A 14,811-nucleotide genomic window follows, 5' to 3' on the forward strand; every position below is an offset into this window, starting at 1 on the left:
GTAGTAAAATCACAGATATGCTGATGTTTGCAGTGAAGGTCCCTTAGGAACTGTGGCTGCCCCCCACCTCCCTGAGCTGGCTGTCCCCATCCTCGTGATGCTCCTTCAGTACCAATATTTATAGGGCTAAAAGGTGAACTGGATTTGAGAACTGAGAGAGGTTAAAGATCTCCGTAAACTGGTAGTCTTATGCTGGATTAGTTCCCCAGCTGGTCCGATGTTACAGTGGGACAGTTGTACTGGTAAAACTGTGGGGATAGCACAGGGACTCAAGTGGTTCAAACAAGCCCAAAGTGCTTCTTTTCCTATAGAGGAACACACTTACAGAAATACATGTTTTTACTCTGGTTTCTTATTTCTCCATCACTCTCGCCTTCCAAGACAGATGAAACCAAAACACAAAACGCACTCAAGTGTGTCTCAACCAAGACGCCTTCATTCTCCAACCCCTACCCGCTTTCACGTGAATCCCTGAAGTGTGCTAATAAGTACCAAGAAATGTTCAATTCTGAGACGTCTGTCCAGTTGAATTTAAAGACAGCAGGCTGTTTACCTTAAACTGGTACCGTGTCCTTGGAAAAAAAAAAGACCTCTGTGCATTAATGGCATTCTCAATACAGTTGCATTATTTTTTTAAAAGTCTGCACTGTCCCCCAGTAAATCTGTATTATTCCAATTTAACATGCTGCTGCGTTGCCTCTCCTCTGCAGTAAAGTAACAGCAGAAACTGAAAAGAAAGCAACCTTCTCCGGGGATGAAGACTCTCCCCTGAGGCTACTTCCCCCCCATCTCACTCCAGCCATCCCACTTCCCCCCTTCCCAGACATTCTCATGTTGGTCACGGATTATTCATTTACCTTACACACAGCGGAGGAGAGAGAACACAATGTCCTAGGAAAGATTGTTTGGGAGACACCACCGCTGTTAGTTTTTCATCAATACCTTTTTATTCTCAGCGAAGATCTTCTTGGAAATGTTTTACATGTGGCAGGTATTTTGTTTCCTCCACTTCAGTCACTTCCAGTCAAGCAGAGGAATACGAATGTACTCGCTCTACCTCCGCTCATTAGTTCTCAGCACATTTTAATCAGCAGGTTCCCTCTCAAACTCTTGGGTTTTGTTTATATTCTAGTAACAAGTTTGTCCTTACAACAATTTAATTTGAAAGAAAATCTACCGTGCAGCACTAAATAAGACAGCAATCTTGAGCCAAGTACAAAGGCTATAAAATACCCATCCGAATGATTCTGTTACTGCCTCCCCCAAAAATGTGGTGATCTGCCACAATATTGGCTGGAGAGAAATCATTAACGCAGCACTGGGTCTGACCTGGCGACCTGAGGCTCCGTTTCAGCGTACACGGGCAACTGCATAATTAGAAACTAAAGTACATGAATTTTACAAATCAACAGCTCTTAATATTATTATCACAACATCCCTGTTATCTGCACAGTTATAGTGTGTCTCCCCCCCACCCTTAACGTTTCAGACTGTTCCTCTAATTTTGTTTAAAGAACATTATCAGACACTGACTGATTTATGTGATTTTCGTTCCCCACCAGCAGTTCCCTACATTACAAGGTGGCACCAGGAAAGCAAAGCTTCAAAACAAAAACATCTAATTCATGCCCCGAGATGGAAAACATCCATTTTTTTTGAAGCTCTTCAGGAGAAAAAAGAGCTGCCCCAGCCCCTCAGCTTCTCTGGTGTTACTGCACCTGCACCTCATTTCACCAACTGGGCTCTGATGCCTGGAGACCACAGGGCTCCAGTACATCCCTATCTCCAACCCCACCAGCAAGGCCGGTGCTCCCTTCCTTCATGCTCTGCACGTTGGAACTTGCAGATCCCAATCGTCCCCCATGGAGCAGATGGGAAGGTTTAACACCTCTTGGCTTTACGTTGAAGTTTGCTCCTGCCGATGCAAGAGAAAGCATCATTAATCTCTACTAAACCGAGATGCCAGAAGTGGAATGGAACGAAGTCAGTAAATGGGGATCGATGGGAACAGCTTTTGGTGAGGGTCAAAACGGAGGCACCGTTGTGTTTTTTTCAAGGGAGGCTGCAGAGCAGCCCTGAAGCCAGGAGCCAAGCAGAAAACATGATGAACTAATACATCTCACAGTGTGCGAGCTCATCCTTCCCCAGCCATCAGCACCTTGAGATCTCTCTCTGATCCACATCCTGAGCACAGAGTGGGCTTTTATTCTGTTCAACTGGCAGAGAGACAGCAGTAAGGTCAATACAGATACAATTTTTTTCCATTTCTGCTATATTTCAAAACCTTCAGCTCAAAGAGAAAAGCTGGTTGGTTGCAGCATCCCTCACCCCCACACTCACTAGGGCTCCCATAACCAGTACCAGGCCGACCCAATCTTTCCTGGGTGAAGGCCAGCTTTGGGCCACCTTTCCAAACCACTCTTCAGCATCGTCTTTTGCAGGTCGGTGCTCAGGGAAGAGAAACACCCTCGGACAGGGATTCCCAAAAGAGTTTTGAGTTCCCCCAACCCTGACTTCCAGTCCTAAGGGGAGGCGTGGACCAAAGAGATGGGATGCCTTGGCCACTCTGATCTGAAGATCTGTTTTCTAGACGATACCTTTTGGAAAGCTTATAACGTCTGCTTGTTCATGAAACGTTTAGAACCTAACCTCCACAATGCACTGTCAATATAATTTTGGTTTATAGGCATAAGAATAACAACAGGACACACTGAAGGAGACAACTTTTCCTTCCTTACCCTTCAAAAAGCAAAACTAAGTGGAGAAAAAGGCAGGAAGAGAAGTGATAATAGTCAGACGGGAAGAGTTTTCTTTTCTTCACTTAATTACCCAGCAAATCCACAGGCTAGACAAAGACTACTTGCAGCCAAAAATCGATTTTTAGCTTGCTTCTCCTAGATTATCTTTCATCTGCTGCTGAATTTGAGCATGTAATCCATATTTACCACAGATAGTCACTTGTCAGATGTCTGCAATAATTGAAAATGGAGATGCCTTAACCTACAGAAGCTCCCACAGAGAAAGAGAAATTATGGTTTTTTGGAAGAAACTTCTGGGCACATTCAGGAGGAATGGAAGACAGACCAACAAAGCGCCTGACAGATGATTCCAGTGCGCAGCCACATCAGAGGCCAAAAAACGTATAAAAGAACAATACTGAGCACAACTTAACGCGAATTAACAGCATTTGAATGAAAGATCTGGGATAAATTAGGGAAAGCATCCAGTGGCCTGTCAAAACTATGCAGTTAAGAATTTCACTGAATTTCACTGAATTTTTAGAGTTGGAAGGGACCATAAAGATCATCTAGTCCAGCTCCCCTGCTGAAGCAGGATTGCCCAGAGCATGTCAGAGCATGTTACTCAGGACTGCATCCAGGTGGGTCTTGAAAATCTCCAAAGAAGGGGACTCCACAACCTCCCTGGGCAGCCTGGTCCAGGGCTCTGTCACCCTCACCATAAAGAAGTTTCTTCTCAGATTTGAGTGGAACCTTCCATGTTCCAACTTGTGCCCGTTGCCCCTCGTCCTATTGCTGGCAACCACTGAAAAGAGTCTGGCTCCCTCCTCCTTCAACCCACCCTTGAGATACTTATAAGCACAGATAAGGTCTCCCCTCAGCCTTCTCTTCTCCAGGCTAAAGAGCCCCAGCTCTCTCAGCCTTTCTTCATAAGGGAGATGCTCCAATCCTTGAATCATCCTCGTTGCCCTTCGCTGGACTGTTTCCAGTAGTTCCCTATCCCTCTTGAATTGGGGAGCCCAGAACTGGATGCAGTATTCCAGTTGTGGCCTCACCAGTGCAGAGTAGAGGGGGAGAATGACTTCCCTCGACCTACTAGCCACACTAGAAGAACTAGATTGCTAGGCAGACACCAACCCTATGGCTTGCAATAGTATTAATAATTAACAGTAGGTATCACTAAGAGCAGGTCTAACAAAGCTAAAACAAACAAACAAAAAACCCCCAAAAATACTCTTACAGTCATACGCATTTTTTATCTTCCTTGTGCACCATTACAATCCACCTTCCTAGTAGGGCAGCGACTAACACTGTCTATGAACCTGAAAACGAATCTCAATTCAGCACATCATGCTCAGAATTATTTACTGACCCGACAGCCCCAGTAATCTGGTTTGGCAAAGCTCGCTACGGAAGCGAAGCGCAGCCTCTATTTTACCAACTTCAGCAAAATGAAGTTGGAAGCTAAAGTTGTGCTCTTGGAAAACTGGCCGACATGTTCCTGTTGCTCCAAGCTGAAACCCATTTACCACTTTAGATATTAAGTAGTCATTACTCTGATTAAGGCATTATTTTTCTTATGAGGTTCTTACAGACGTACAGAAAATAGCTTTCATTACGGTGACAGTCCTGGGTCTGGATGCTGCCCTAATTTATGATCTACTATCTGGAGTATTCAGTTACACTGGTGAAGTCTGAAGCACCCGCAGATGTGCACTGATCAAAATACAAGAGCAAATTGGGTCCACTGCATTTCTACGTAGTTTTGTTTAGTTTCTACTAAATTTCCCACCAAACCAGTGATTCTTTGATCATACTTATGGAAAAGCATCTGATTCCGTGTCTCACTAGATTCCTAATCTCTGAATTAACACTTAACATGGTTTTCTCACACCTATGTCTCAGAAGATGACGCACACACTGTTTACTCATACCCACTAAAAATGTTGTTTTACTCCTGTTTCTAGGAACAAAGCTGAAATCCATGAACAAGTTAATTTTTTTTACACTTGGAACCATTTTTCCTCTTCCATTCGCACAGCACTGACCGCAGAGCCCCGAGTATCTGATGAGAAGGCCCTTAATATAAACATCATTATTGTTAATAGCAATACTCATCTACACAGTGCAGCAAAATGAAGTGAGAACAGCCTACCTGAAAGGCTTTTTCTGAATGTTAACTTTCTATTTCGTCAGGCTGGCAGAGTCAACTGCAGCACGCCATATGTCTCGACGTTAATTCTTAATTTCCTTTCATCATGGCTTTACCCAATAGGAAAATGGTTTTTCCTGCAGGTCTTCGCAAGGATATGTTAATGTATCTCATTTCATATTTTAATAGAATTTCACAAACCAGTAGGCTTGATACATATCAGTAATTGCTAAAACGGGTGTAAATTGTCTTGATCAAATCATGAGTGTAAACAGTTTTTTAATTAGACTGCTTGAAACTTGCAGTAGCCAGATAATGATTAAGCTGGTCATCAGGCAGAGGCAGCGCCGTGAGAATTTCTCTCTCCGTGGTTTTATTCCCCCTCTCTTCACATTAATGCAAACGCACGTGTGGAGGCTCATGCATACGGCCACTTCCTAACACTTCCTAACAGAGGCCGTACTTGGCACTGTCTGCCTGCAAAGACGGCCGCTCAGCCCAGACGTTACACACGATGTTCCACTTCCACGGCCAAGGGACGGCCCTGGACTCTGTGACAGACCGTCTCCACTTTATTTGCGCGTTCTCTGCGGTTTGTTATACCTCTTCAAGGAGTAACTAGGTCACTGGAGCTGTGCCGGAAGGAAGGGAAAACAGTTTCTTCTGCTATACACGACTTCAGGATGCTTGAGGAGAAAAAATTTCCAGCACCACCGGATGAAGGCAACAGAAGGGTGGGAGAATCACTGGAAGCTTCATAAAACTGAACCTTCCTGCAGAAAAAATGAGCCCATTTGCATCTCTGCACTGGCTTTACTGTTTACTGTTCAAAGCACGTTTTAATTTTCCTTGGAAATGACGTCCTGACAAGTGCTTTTTGGTTCCTCTCATCTTGGAAAATACTGGTATAGTTTTTCTGTAATATGATGCTTTTCTCTCTTTCTTATAGGCTTTCTGTAAACAGGGACATAGCTTACGTACAATTGAAATGACAGCACTGCCAGGAGCATCACTAACATCTGGGTTAGCAGGCACCAGAACAGATGGGATAATGCATCTCCCATGGAAAACTGGAAAATCCCACTTGTCTCCCCCACTCACATTTGGGCTCTAAAGGCACTCAAAACCTACCAAAGAGGAGCCAAGAGAGACAACCTGAACCATGGGAAGACACCTGAGAGTCAACAGTTGAGATGTCCTCTCCTGCCTGCACCATAACAGGCACTCCTGGGATGAGGAATGAGAGGGGTGATGCCTCCTGAAATAAATATTCAAGTTAAGGTAAAATTCTCCAAGTAGAAGAAATCAATTCAAGGGATTATTTCACTTGGTTAAAAATGTTTTTCCTTCCTTGGAATTGCTAGAAGTTTCCAGGACTACACGGATGTATTTCTATGGCCTTTGGGACATTCATATCCTACCCAGAAAACCAGCGTGTGCACAATGACTGCAACTGCACCCAATTAATATTTATAGTCATTAGGCAAGTTCTGGTTTGTGAACAATTTTTCATTTACGTTAAAGAATAATATCTCCTTAAATGGCAAGCATGTAGTTTAGCGAAGTATTTTAAAACAGTTTAATAACCACATAAATAATCTTTCATATGCTACGAAAAGGAAATACCACTACTGTTTACCCAGTGATATGAGGTCATATCTCATTTATTCAGTAAATAACCATAACAAAAGCAATTACAGTTTAGAATGCCAGCAAACACCACCTCTTACAATTCACTTACAAAAGCAGCCTTCTTAAGAATTGTCAATGATCCTTCATCTGTTTTTTTAAAGAATATGTTTAAGCTTCTTCTTAGCCAACCTCACCAATGACTCTCCCTTAAAACATAATTATATGTATTTCTGAATTTGGATTCTGTATACACACAAAAATCACAGAATTCCTCCCAGCTGCAACATATATTCATCTGAAAGAAACACAAGCAACTGATAAATGACCCACTAATAATGGACTTGCTAATTCTCTTTTTCAGACTGGATATTGTAAGCATTTTAAGACACTAAGAGGTATAATTAGTTGTAGGAACAACTAAAGACTAATTACCAGTACAGGAAAAAAAATAAAAAAAAATCAAAAGCATTACTATAATTAGGTTCATTTGTTTCACTTGGAAAGGAAAAAATCCATATTCTGCATGATTTTCTTGACATTACTAGGTTTGGGAAATGAAGTCACAACTGACAGTTTATTTAAAAAAAAAAGAAATTTTATAGCAGTCTTTACATAAAGGTCAACTACCCTCAACTAACGTTCCCATGTCCTGTGCTTTCTAGAAACAGATTTTTCTTCATTTCCACTTAATGCTACACATAATTGAAAGGACAAGAGATGCTAATTTGATCTTCCCAAATGTCACACACTGGAAGAGCAAATGAGAGCTAAAGCAGGTACATTTCTGATGTGCACACCTTTTCAATCCCCTACATTAATCAGTGTCCGGAAATTTCCAAGTATTTAGTTTCACAGGGCTTGCAATCAATGAAACATTTAGTCTCCAACAACTGGCCTGTTATACCTCATTACAGCACGGAAAAGTTAAAAACAAATCTTAATGACCAGGACACACTGAAGAGCACTGGCTGACTATCACTGCATAAAACCGGAGTGAAATCTTTACAAAAAAGGCCATTAAATCTATCAGGATCAGAATTCAACTTACTAACAATTTCCTCTTTTAAAAAGAATTTGCTCATCTTTGTATTTCTGTTTGTGAAAATGCTTCAACGGCATTTCAAAGCTAAATCCTATTTTAAACCTCATCAGTAAGCAACATTATAATAACAAAGGGCATGCTCAGATTCAGTGAAGAAAGGAAAATTGTAAGACTGAGTTGAGGGATTTCAATATAAAGCTGTCAAAAGTAATTTCAGGTGTCTCGGAGAAGACAGTAAGAAAATCTTCTGAGTGATATGGCAGAGGTCAGCTCCGAGTTATCCCTGTTTTCCCCACAGCCTCTACAACTCAGTCAGGTGCTATCTCTTCTCTAAAGAGGAGACACCATTGAACCTTCCTACAACCCTTTCAAACCATAAAAGACTCCAAAACTTCCTTCTAGATCATTTATTCGGTGTCATTTTTCACCAGGGACCTTCATTTAATTATTCCATTAGATGCCCACAGTTTACCTGCATGAGTCTGCTCCAGCACTGCACAATTAAAGAGGCTGGTGATGCTCAAAAAGCCGTATTCTAGTATTTTCCACAAGCAGACGCACGCATGAGGAACCCTTTGGTCACGATGGGGTTTATTTTATGGGAAACGATCTAAGAGAGGACTCCTACCCCTGTCACTAACTGCTGTTCATACCAATTTGTGTGGGGGGTGTCATTCTCTGCTCATTAGCGATGATAGCTCTCCTGAACGTACAAAACTTTGCCGCTGCCTCCTGTCAGGAACATCTCTCGGCGTGATCGATGCACGCAACGGGGAGCAAGAAAAGGGACTGTCAGATGGGGAACAAATAAACAGATCTTATTGCCAAGCCCTGCCAGCTCCAACTGCTCTCAAAGACAGCACCCGGCACAGAAAACAGAGCACCCATCCCACCCCTCTTCATTTCATCCCACCCTAGGGCTCATTTCAGGTATTATCCTAATTAATTGCTGCAAACCCGACCACCAAAGGAAGCCGTTTCACGCCGGGGCTCAATTCAAGCAGAGACAATCAGTGCAACGTGGATTTCTCTGTTTCTCTGCATCTTTGGCAGCTCACGTGGACTCTAAGACAAATCTACACCTAAGACGACCTAGCAGAGTAACAAGTTCGAATTCCTCCTAATTAAAAGCTCTTAAGAAACCATTTGCAGTGGGAAAAGTTTGTGCGAAAGCAAAGGACAATGCTAAAACCTCATGCAAAAGCAAAGGGGGAAAGAGCTTTCCCTCTCTGCTGCCAGGTAACATAATGTATTTTATTCTTAGAAGGAAACTTATTATTTCCTCCAACATAAAAACAGGTTTAAAACAATTTACAGCTCTTCCCCACTCTACCTGCAGTGCTACATGAAAGCAAACAAAAGCAGCCTGCTGGATGTTTCTGGAGAGCTGACTCGATCACACGCTGCTGCAGGTGATGGGCTCCTGCCAAGCATCATTGCACTCTGAAGAAACCGGTTTTTATCAGTCAGACTTTCAAATGGGCATTTATATTCATTGGACACCTCTCGGTATTAATACAGGGGAGCATGTACCCTCTCTGCAGCAGTACAGTCGAGACCCTGGGAGGTATTTAGGCATTATTCACGGCAGTTTTATTACGAACAATTAAAGCTTTTGGGGACAGATCTTCAGCTGGCATAAACTCTGCACAGCTCTATTTAAATTAACGGAATCATGCTAATTTACAGAAAATTATGATCTGTACTGAAGGTCTCAAAGGATTACCTACTTGATACACGTCAGTTATTTTACCTAATTAAACTAGTTGAGAGTGTTTCTCAGTAAATTACAAGCCATCTATGATATTTATTCACCAAAGAGCTTACGCTGTTTGGCAATGCCCATGTACTGTCTTTCTCTCCTTCCCTTTTTTAATTCAATATCTCTCATCACAACTTTGGAGCTACATTATCAAATCTTCCCATACGAAGTTCGCACGGGAAAATACTTTTTGCTGAGCGCTGACTGTTTAATGTTCATTTTTGTGTTTCTTGCAGACCAAAAGCTCTCCTGGCTTTGAAGAAAATCACAGGGAAGTGAAACATGCTTGATGAGCTCTTCTGCATTCTTAATTCATAATTAGTTGTGTTGTTACGAAGCTGGTGCCAAGCTCACATTTTCTAATGCTCCAAATGATTACAGCTGTAAAACCCTGACCATCATGTTGCCCAAAAAAACCTTGTTCTGCTCAATTTTTGCCTTTCCTAGACCTCTGATTTTGTAACCATTTGTTTTATTAATACACACAGCATATTGGATGCAATATCTTTGTTTTGTATATTCCAAAGGGTAAAGCGCCGTGGCCATGAAACTTGGTATTAACTTTTATTGGCAGAGGGGCCAGGGTTTTGCTAAAATTTCAACAGTACAGCACTGATTTTGGTTGTTCTATAGTAACTTTAACAGCGTTGTGATGTAATTTGCTCGGTGAGGCTACAGGCACAGAATCCCTATTAAAAGAATATTTTGTATTTACTTGTAGGTGTGAAGTAATCGGGAAAACAAGTTTTTTCTTACCAGGGTTCACAACCAGAATTAATTTTCATTAACAGAAGGAAAAGATTCATATCACTTACCTTTTATTTCTGTCTTCTATCTGCAAGATATAGACCATGTCGTCGGTAGCGTGAAGCTTGGAACTGCTCTCTCCCCATTTCAGCTTCAGGCTCTGGGGACCGGCTGCAGCACACTCTAACCGAGGAGGTAAGGGTGGTAACGGCCTGGTTTTTGCTTTGATAAAGTGGCTAAATGGTCCAGCTCCAATTTCATTGACAGCCTGGATCCTGATCCTAAAACAAACAGCCAAAAAGTCAACGTTAGAAGTGCTTTCGTGAGGTTCTCGGTATAGAAAAGTCTCAAGAAAGGGAACAGCTCTCTGGAGCTGAGTGCTCCATCGCTACCAGTGCCCGCTCCCAGCTACCAGTGCCGTGCTGTGGCAAACGAAAAACTCCGTAAACCTAACAAGTATCATCATCCTGTTTATATTGTAAGACCTGCAGCGAAGACATCAAGAAGTGCAGTAAGGCAGAGGCGAGAAGATTTGGGTAAGCAACCTCAGAACCTGCTGGCAGTGCATGGACAAGGGACAGCAGCGCAGGCACAAGTGAAACATGGAAAACATGAAGTGTGTAACTGGGAATAAAAGAAGGTTAAATCCACAAACCTTCTACACATCTTACACGAACTGTGGAAATATTAACCATCAGTGAACTATCAAATAGACGTTGGACTCAAGTCACTGTCAGAAGATGCACAAAGGCCCTTGAGCCATTTGAATCGCATTAAGGACGTTCAGCAGAAAAGCAGAGCACCTACCTAGTTTCAATTTGGAAATATTCTTGAGACCGATCCAGTCTTCTAAGTTCTATTTCTTTCTTAAGATAAGTCTTTCTTAAGACTCGGCTTCTGTTTTGTCACACTCTCTCATCTGTCTGCACCTTACTTTAATCATTTGCAGAGTGAGAATCTGCTCGTAGGAATAAGTGAAGAGTAGTAGTCTCTTACTATGGTAACATCAACAGCAACATCATGACAAAAATGTGAAATATGCATTTCGAAAGAGCTTTCAGGACTGCAGATAGGAGATTCTGCGTAAACAGAAATTTTGGTGCGGATGAGCCTGAAAGGTTTCAAAAGTTTGTTAAATCAAAATGAAAATAGGAGAAAACAGGATGGGCAAACTGATCGGTTTTTATAGCTAGACGAGCCTGGTTTAGATAGCTGGACACATGCCATTTACATTGAAAATCCTGCGCGTAGCAGCCTAGTATTTTCTCATGGGAAAAGACTCTCTGCAAGAAGTGCTGTAGTCAAAACTATCAGCCACCAAGAAGCCAGATCTCCCTGGGGAAGGCGGCAGGGGGAGAAGGGGAGAACCTGTTATATCCCTACGACTGCCTGCCTCGGAGAAAGCAGGAGATAAATAGAACTGTCTTTGGTTGGCATAGCTACTTGTTTTGATTGAAGTACATAAAGTGATGTAAGTTCATATAAACAACATATGAATAATTGCTTTGAACCGCAAGTTTTCAGCTCTACCATTAGAAAAAGATTAGGCGGAGTTAAAGGGATTGGGAAAAACCCTCCAAAGAACGTTATTATTGAAAAACCCCAAAAGATATTTTCTGCCATTTCAAGAACAAAAAGGGTTAAATGATTAATAAACATATTGCAAAATAATAGAGCCTTATCTACTTATCAGGCAGCCAAAGGAATTGCAGACTGTAGGAATGCATTGTGTTTACACACTCAAGTGTAAACATGTGGTTAAACCTTTGCTTATTGACCTAGCCATTAACAAGGGCAAAGTATTGCTGCATTTTCCTTTTAACCTTCCTTTTAGCTTCAGGCAACGCATCCTGACCGCCCCACAACACGATACAACAGAGGCTTCATCCTCCCCGTCCTAAATGGAGGATGGCAGGACGAAAGCTCTAGCGGGAGCCCCCCCAGCAACTGCCGCGTGCAAGCGTTTGACATAAAAAGAACTAAAGGCTTCTCTAGTATCTTAAGAAGTGGAATTAATATAGGCATTGATTTTATTTCATATTACTGGTTTGCTCCAGACTGAAAAGTCACTACATTAGTATTTAATGGTCTTTCCAGTAAAAAAGTGAAAACTGCCTGAATTTGCACTGGATTCTGGCAAATCATCCGTTCAGGTATGCACAGAGACAGGAACAGCTACATTACAAAATGCTACCACTTTTTTGTAGATTGATTACAGCAATAGGCTCTAGAGCACATAGCCTTTTTTGGGGGGGTGTGTTTTATTTTGTATTATCCGAAGTCCCAGTAACAACAAAGCCTCTCCTGTCCTCAAGCACCGCAACTTTAACTCATTCGAATGGCAGCTGCCGCACTTGAAAACCAGCAGTGATTGAAGCAAATCTCTTTCAAATACCACATTTCTGAATCATAAGCCGATAGATGTCCTTTTTAGACATATGCATGAACATACATCTGCATTTACTTGTCTTCCCTTTGCCAGGTATTTGCACGAGGTAAAAATGTGTCTCTTCCTCTTCCCTCCTCTGTTGTTCTCATCGGCGAGAGAGATGTTCCTGCTCCCACCTTCTGACCACACAAATATGCACAACTTCCCCACACCACTTCTGACTCTGGAGAACAGCAAGACCGATGGAAGCTCTTAAGCCTTAAAATAGAGATAGGCATCTTTCCAGATGAATGATGATACCAGGGAAAGCAAGAATTGATTTTACTTGACTCTAACGTGGCTGGATGTGGCCTTTTTCTGCTGAGGACACCACCATCAAACTACCGGTGAATTGCCGCTATCATTCCCAGGTCCTGAGCTTTGTCAGACATCCACAAACAACCGGTTCTGGTTTTTTTTGTGTATGTGGAGGTGTAACCCAGCCCCAGCCCTTGCCTCCTTCTGACCCAGCGTTTCCTCCACGGGTATTAGGCCTTGGAAATGTCCACAGGGAAGGGGAGCAAGGAAGACCATCGGAGGAGATGGTGGTGGGAGAACACCTTGTACTGTAGCATCTTTGCTCCAGCTCGGGTCCTTTCTCATATCCCTGTCCCCAGCCTGGGACACTCTGAGCTCCTCCGGCCATAGTGGGTAACTATAACTTCCACAATTAAGTGGAAACCAATTGCTGTTTACAGAACTGATACCAGGAAAAATCAATTTCTGATTAACATAACTTCCACATTTAAGTGAAAACCAATTACTGTTTACAAAACTAATACTGGGAAAAATCAATTTCTGATTAACATCTTTATTTTTGTGTAGAATTAGTATATAGACACGTAGAAATATGTGCAATAAAACCAATTCCTGAATTCCTTTCCACTTTTTTAACTAATGGTTTCTAAGTTAAAATACCCCAAACGCCGTCTTGGAAAGGCAGTTTTTAAAACCTTACAGTCACAATTTGAAAGGAAGTTTTTTTTTAAAATGTAAAGACTGTATTTAGGGATGGTACCTAATTCTGCAGACCCTGGACCAGTAATATTTGTATTCATTCTCACATTTTCCCACTGCATCTTTTAAATATTTAGAAAAAAAAAAAATAAAACAGAGTAGGCAAATTTAGAAAGCACTGAAAGACCTTTAACAGACCATTCTATCTTATAAGATTCTTGACCCAGGAAAATAAACACACTAAACAGGATGCTATTTTCAGTTTGGTCACAAAATCCTTTGTGTAGTATTCCGACAAAGTGAAAAATCACTTTTGAATTAATCTTAAGAGTCTGACATGAGAAGAGTTTGATTCGCTCGTTCCCAGAATCGGAATGCCCCCCAGCTGCCATACAGGCGCCGGTGGAAACCTGGGGGAGTTAGAATACCAGTGACATCAAAAGGGAGGAGACAGAGGATGCTCCACCACCATCATCAGCCTGAAGGTGATGGAAGTTATCATACTCAGCCTCCAGAACAACCAGTCCCACTCAGACTGCACCCTTCTGGGGCTGGAGCAAGACCTAGTTTTACACTTGGAAGCATAAATTTTATTTTATAACCCACTTACGCACTGCTGACTTGATCATCCATGTGCATTCCTCTCTCTTCATCTTGGAAGATCTTTTCCTCGATACAGTTTAGAAACTTAAAATGTCTAGTATTTTTATTCCTAGACCTAATTAAAATTAAGATTTGCTATTAAAATTTAATAAGCCTATTATGTATTTCTGCAAACTATGTAACTTCAGAGGGAAATAAGCATTCTCAAAAATCGGAAGTTGTTTTGCAGTAAAATATCTCAACAGCACAATTAACTACAGAAAACATTAAGCAAAGCTCGGGAAGGGAGTGTAACAGAAAACTGGTATTTCTATTACTGTTAAATACCTATTTAGTGTGGAATATTTATTAACTCACTTCTAGTTATCTCAGTTCACAGAAAACCAGTCCAAGTGCTGTTCCCCTATGATTGGAGCTTCATGGCTATGTCAATAAAACGGAAAGACAGCAGAACTCGCAGACATATTTCTGCAGCTGCTCACCAGCAATGATGTTCACAGAGCGATTTTGCGAGGCATCTGCTTTTTGCAACAGGAATCCTGGTCTGTGTCTGACATTGGAGAAGTCCTCTTGAATTCAGCCCTATGCTGGCCATTAGCTCCACAGCAGGTGCATGCCCCAGTTCACAGAATCACAGAATGACCTGGGGTTGGAGGGGACCTCCAGAGATCATCTAGTCCAACCCCCCTGCCAAAGCAGGTCCACCCAGAGCAGGTTGCACAGGAATGTGTCCAGGCAGGTTTTGAATGT

The 14,811-nt window shown here is 42.0% G+C and overlaps 1 protein-coding gene across 1 annotated transcript in view; it reads right to left on the bottom strand.

Moving 5' to 3' along the window:
- The window catches only part of FNDC3B (fibronectin type III domain containing 3B), a 216,313-nt gene that overhangs the window by 17,627 nt on the left and 183,875 nt on the right, over positions 1–14,811 (bottom strand). Inside the window, exon 23 of the mRNA XM_074152911.1 lies at positions 10,142–10,354. Within this exon, the coding sequence (XP_074009012.1) occupies positions 10,142–10,354 (213 nt within the window). The remainder of the gene's footprint in view (positions 1–10,141; positions 10,355–14,811) is intronic.

This window comes from Numenius arquata, chromosome 9, assembly GCF_964106895.1.
Source record: "Numenius arquata chromosome 9, bNumArq3.hap1.1, whole genome shotgun sequence".
In the NCBI taxonomy this organism is placed as follows: domain Eukaryota; kingdom Metazoa; phylum Chordata; class Aves; order Charadriiformes; family Scolopacidae; genus Numenius; species Numenius arquata.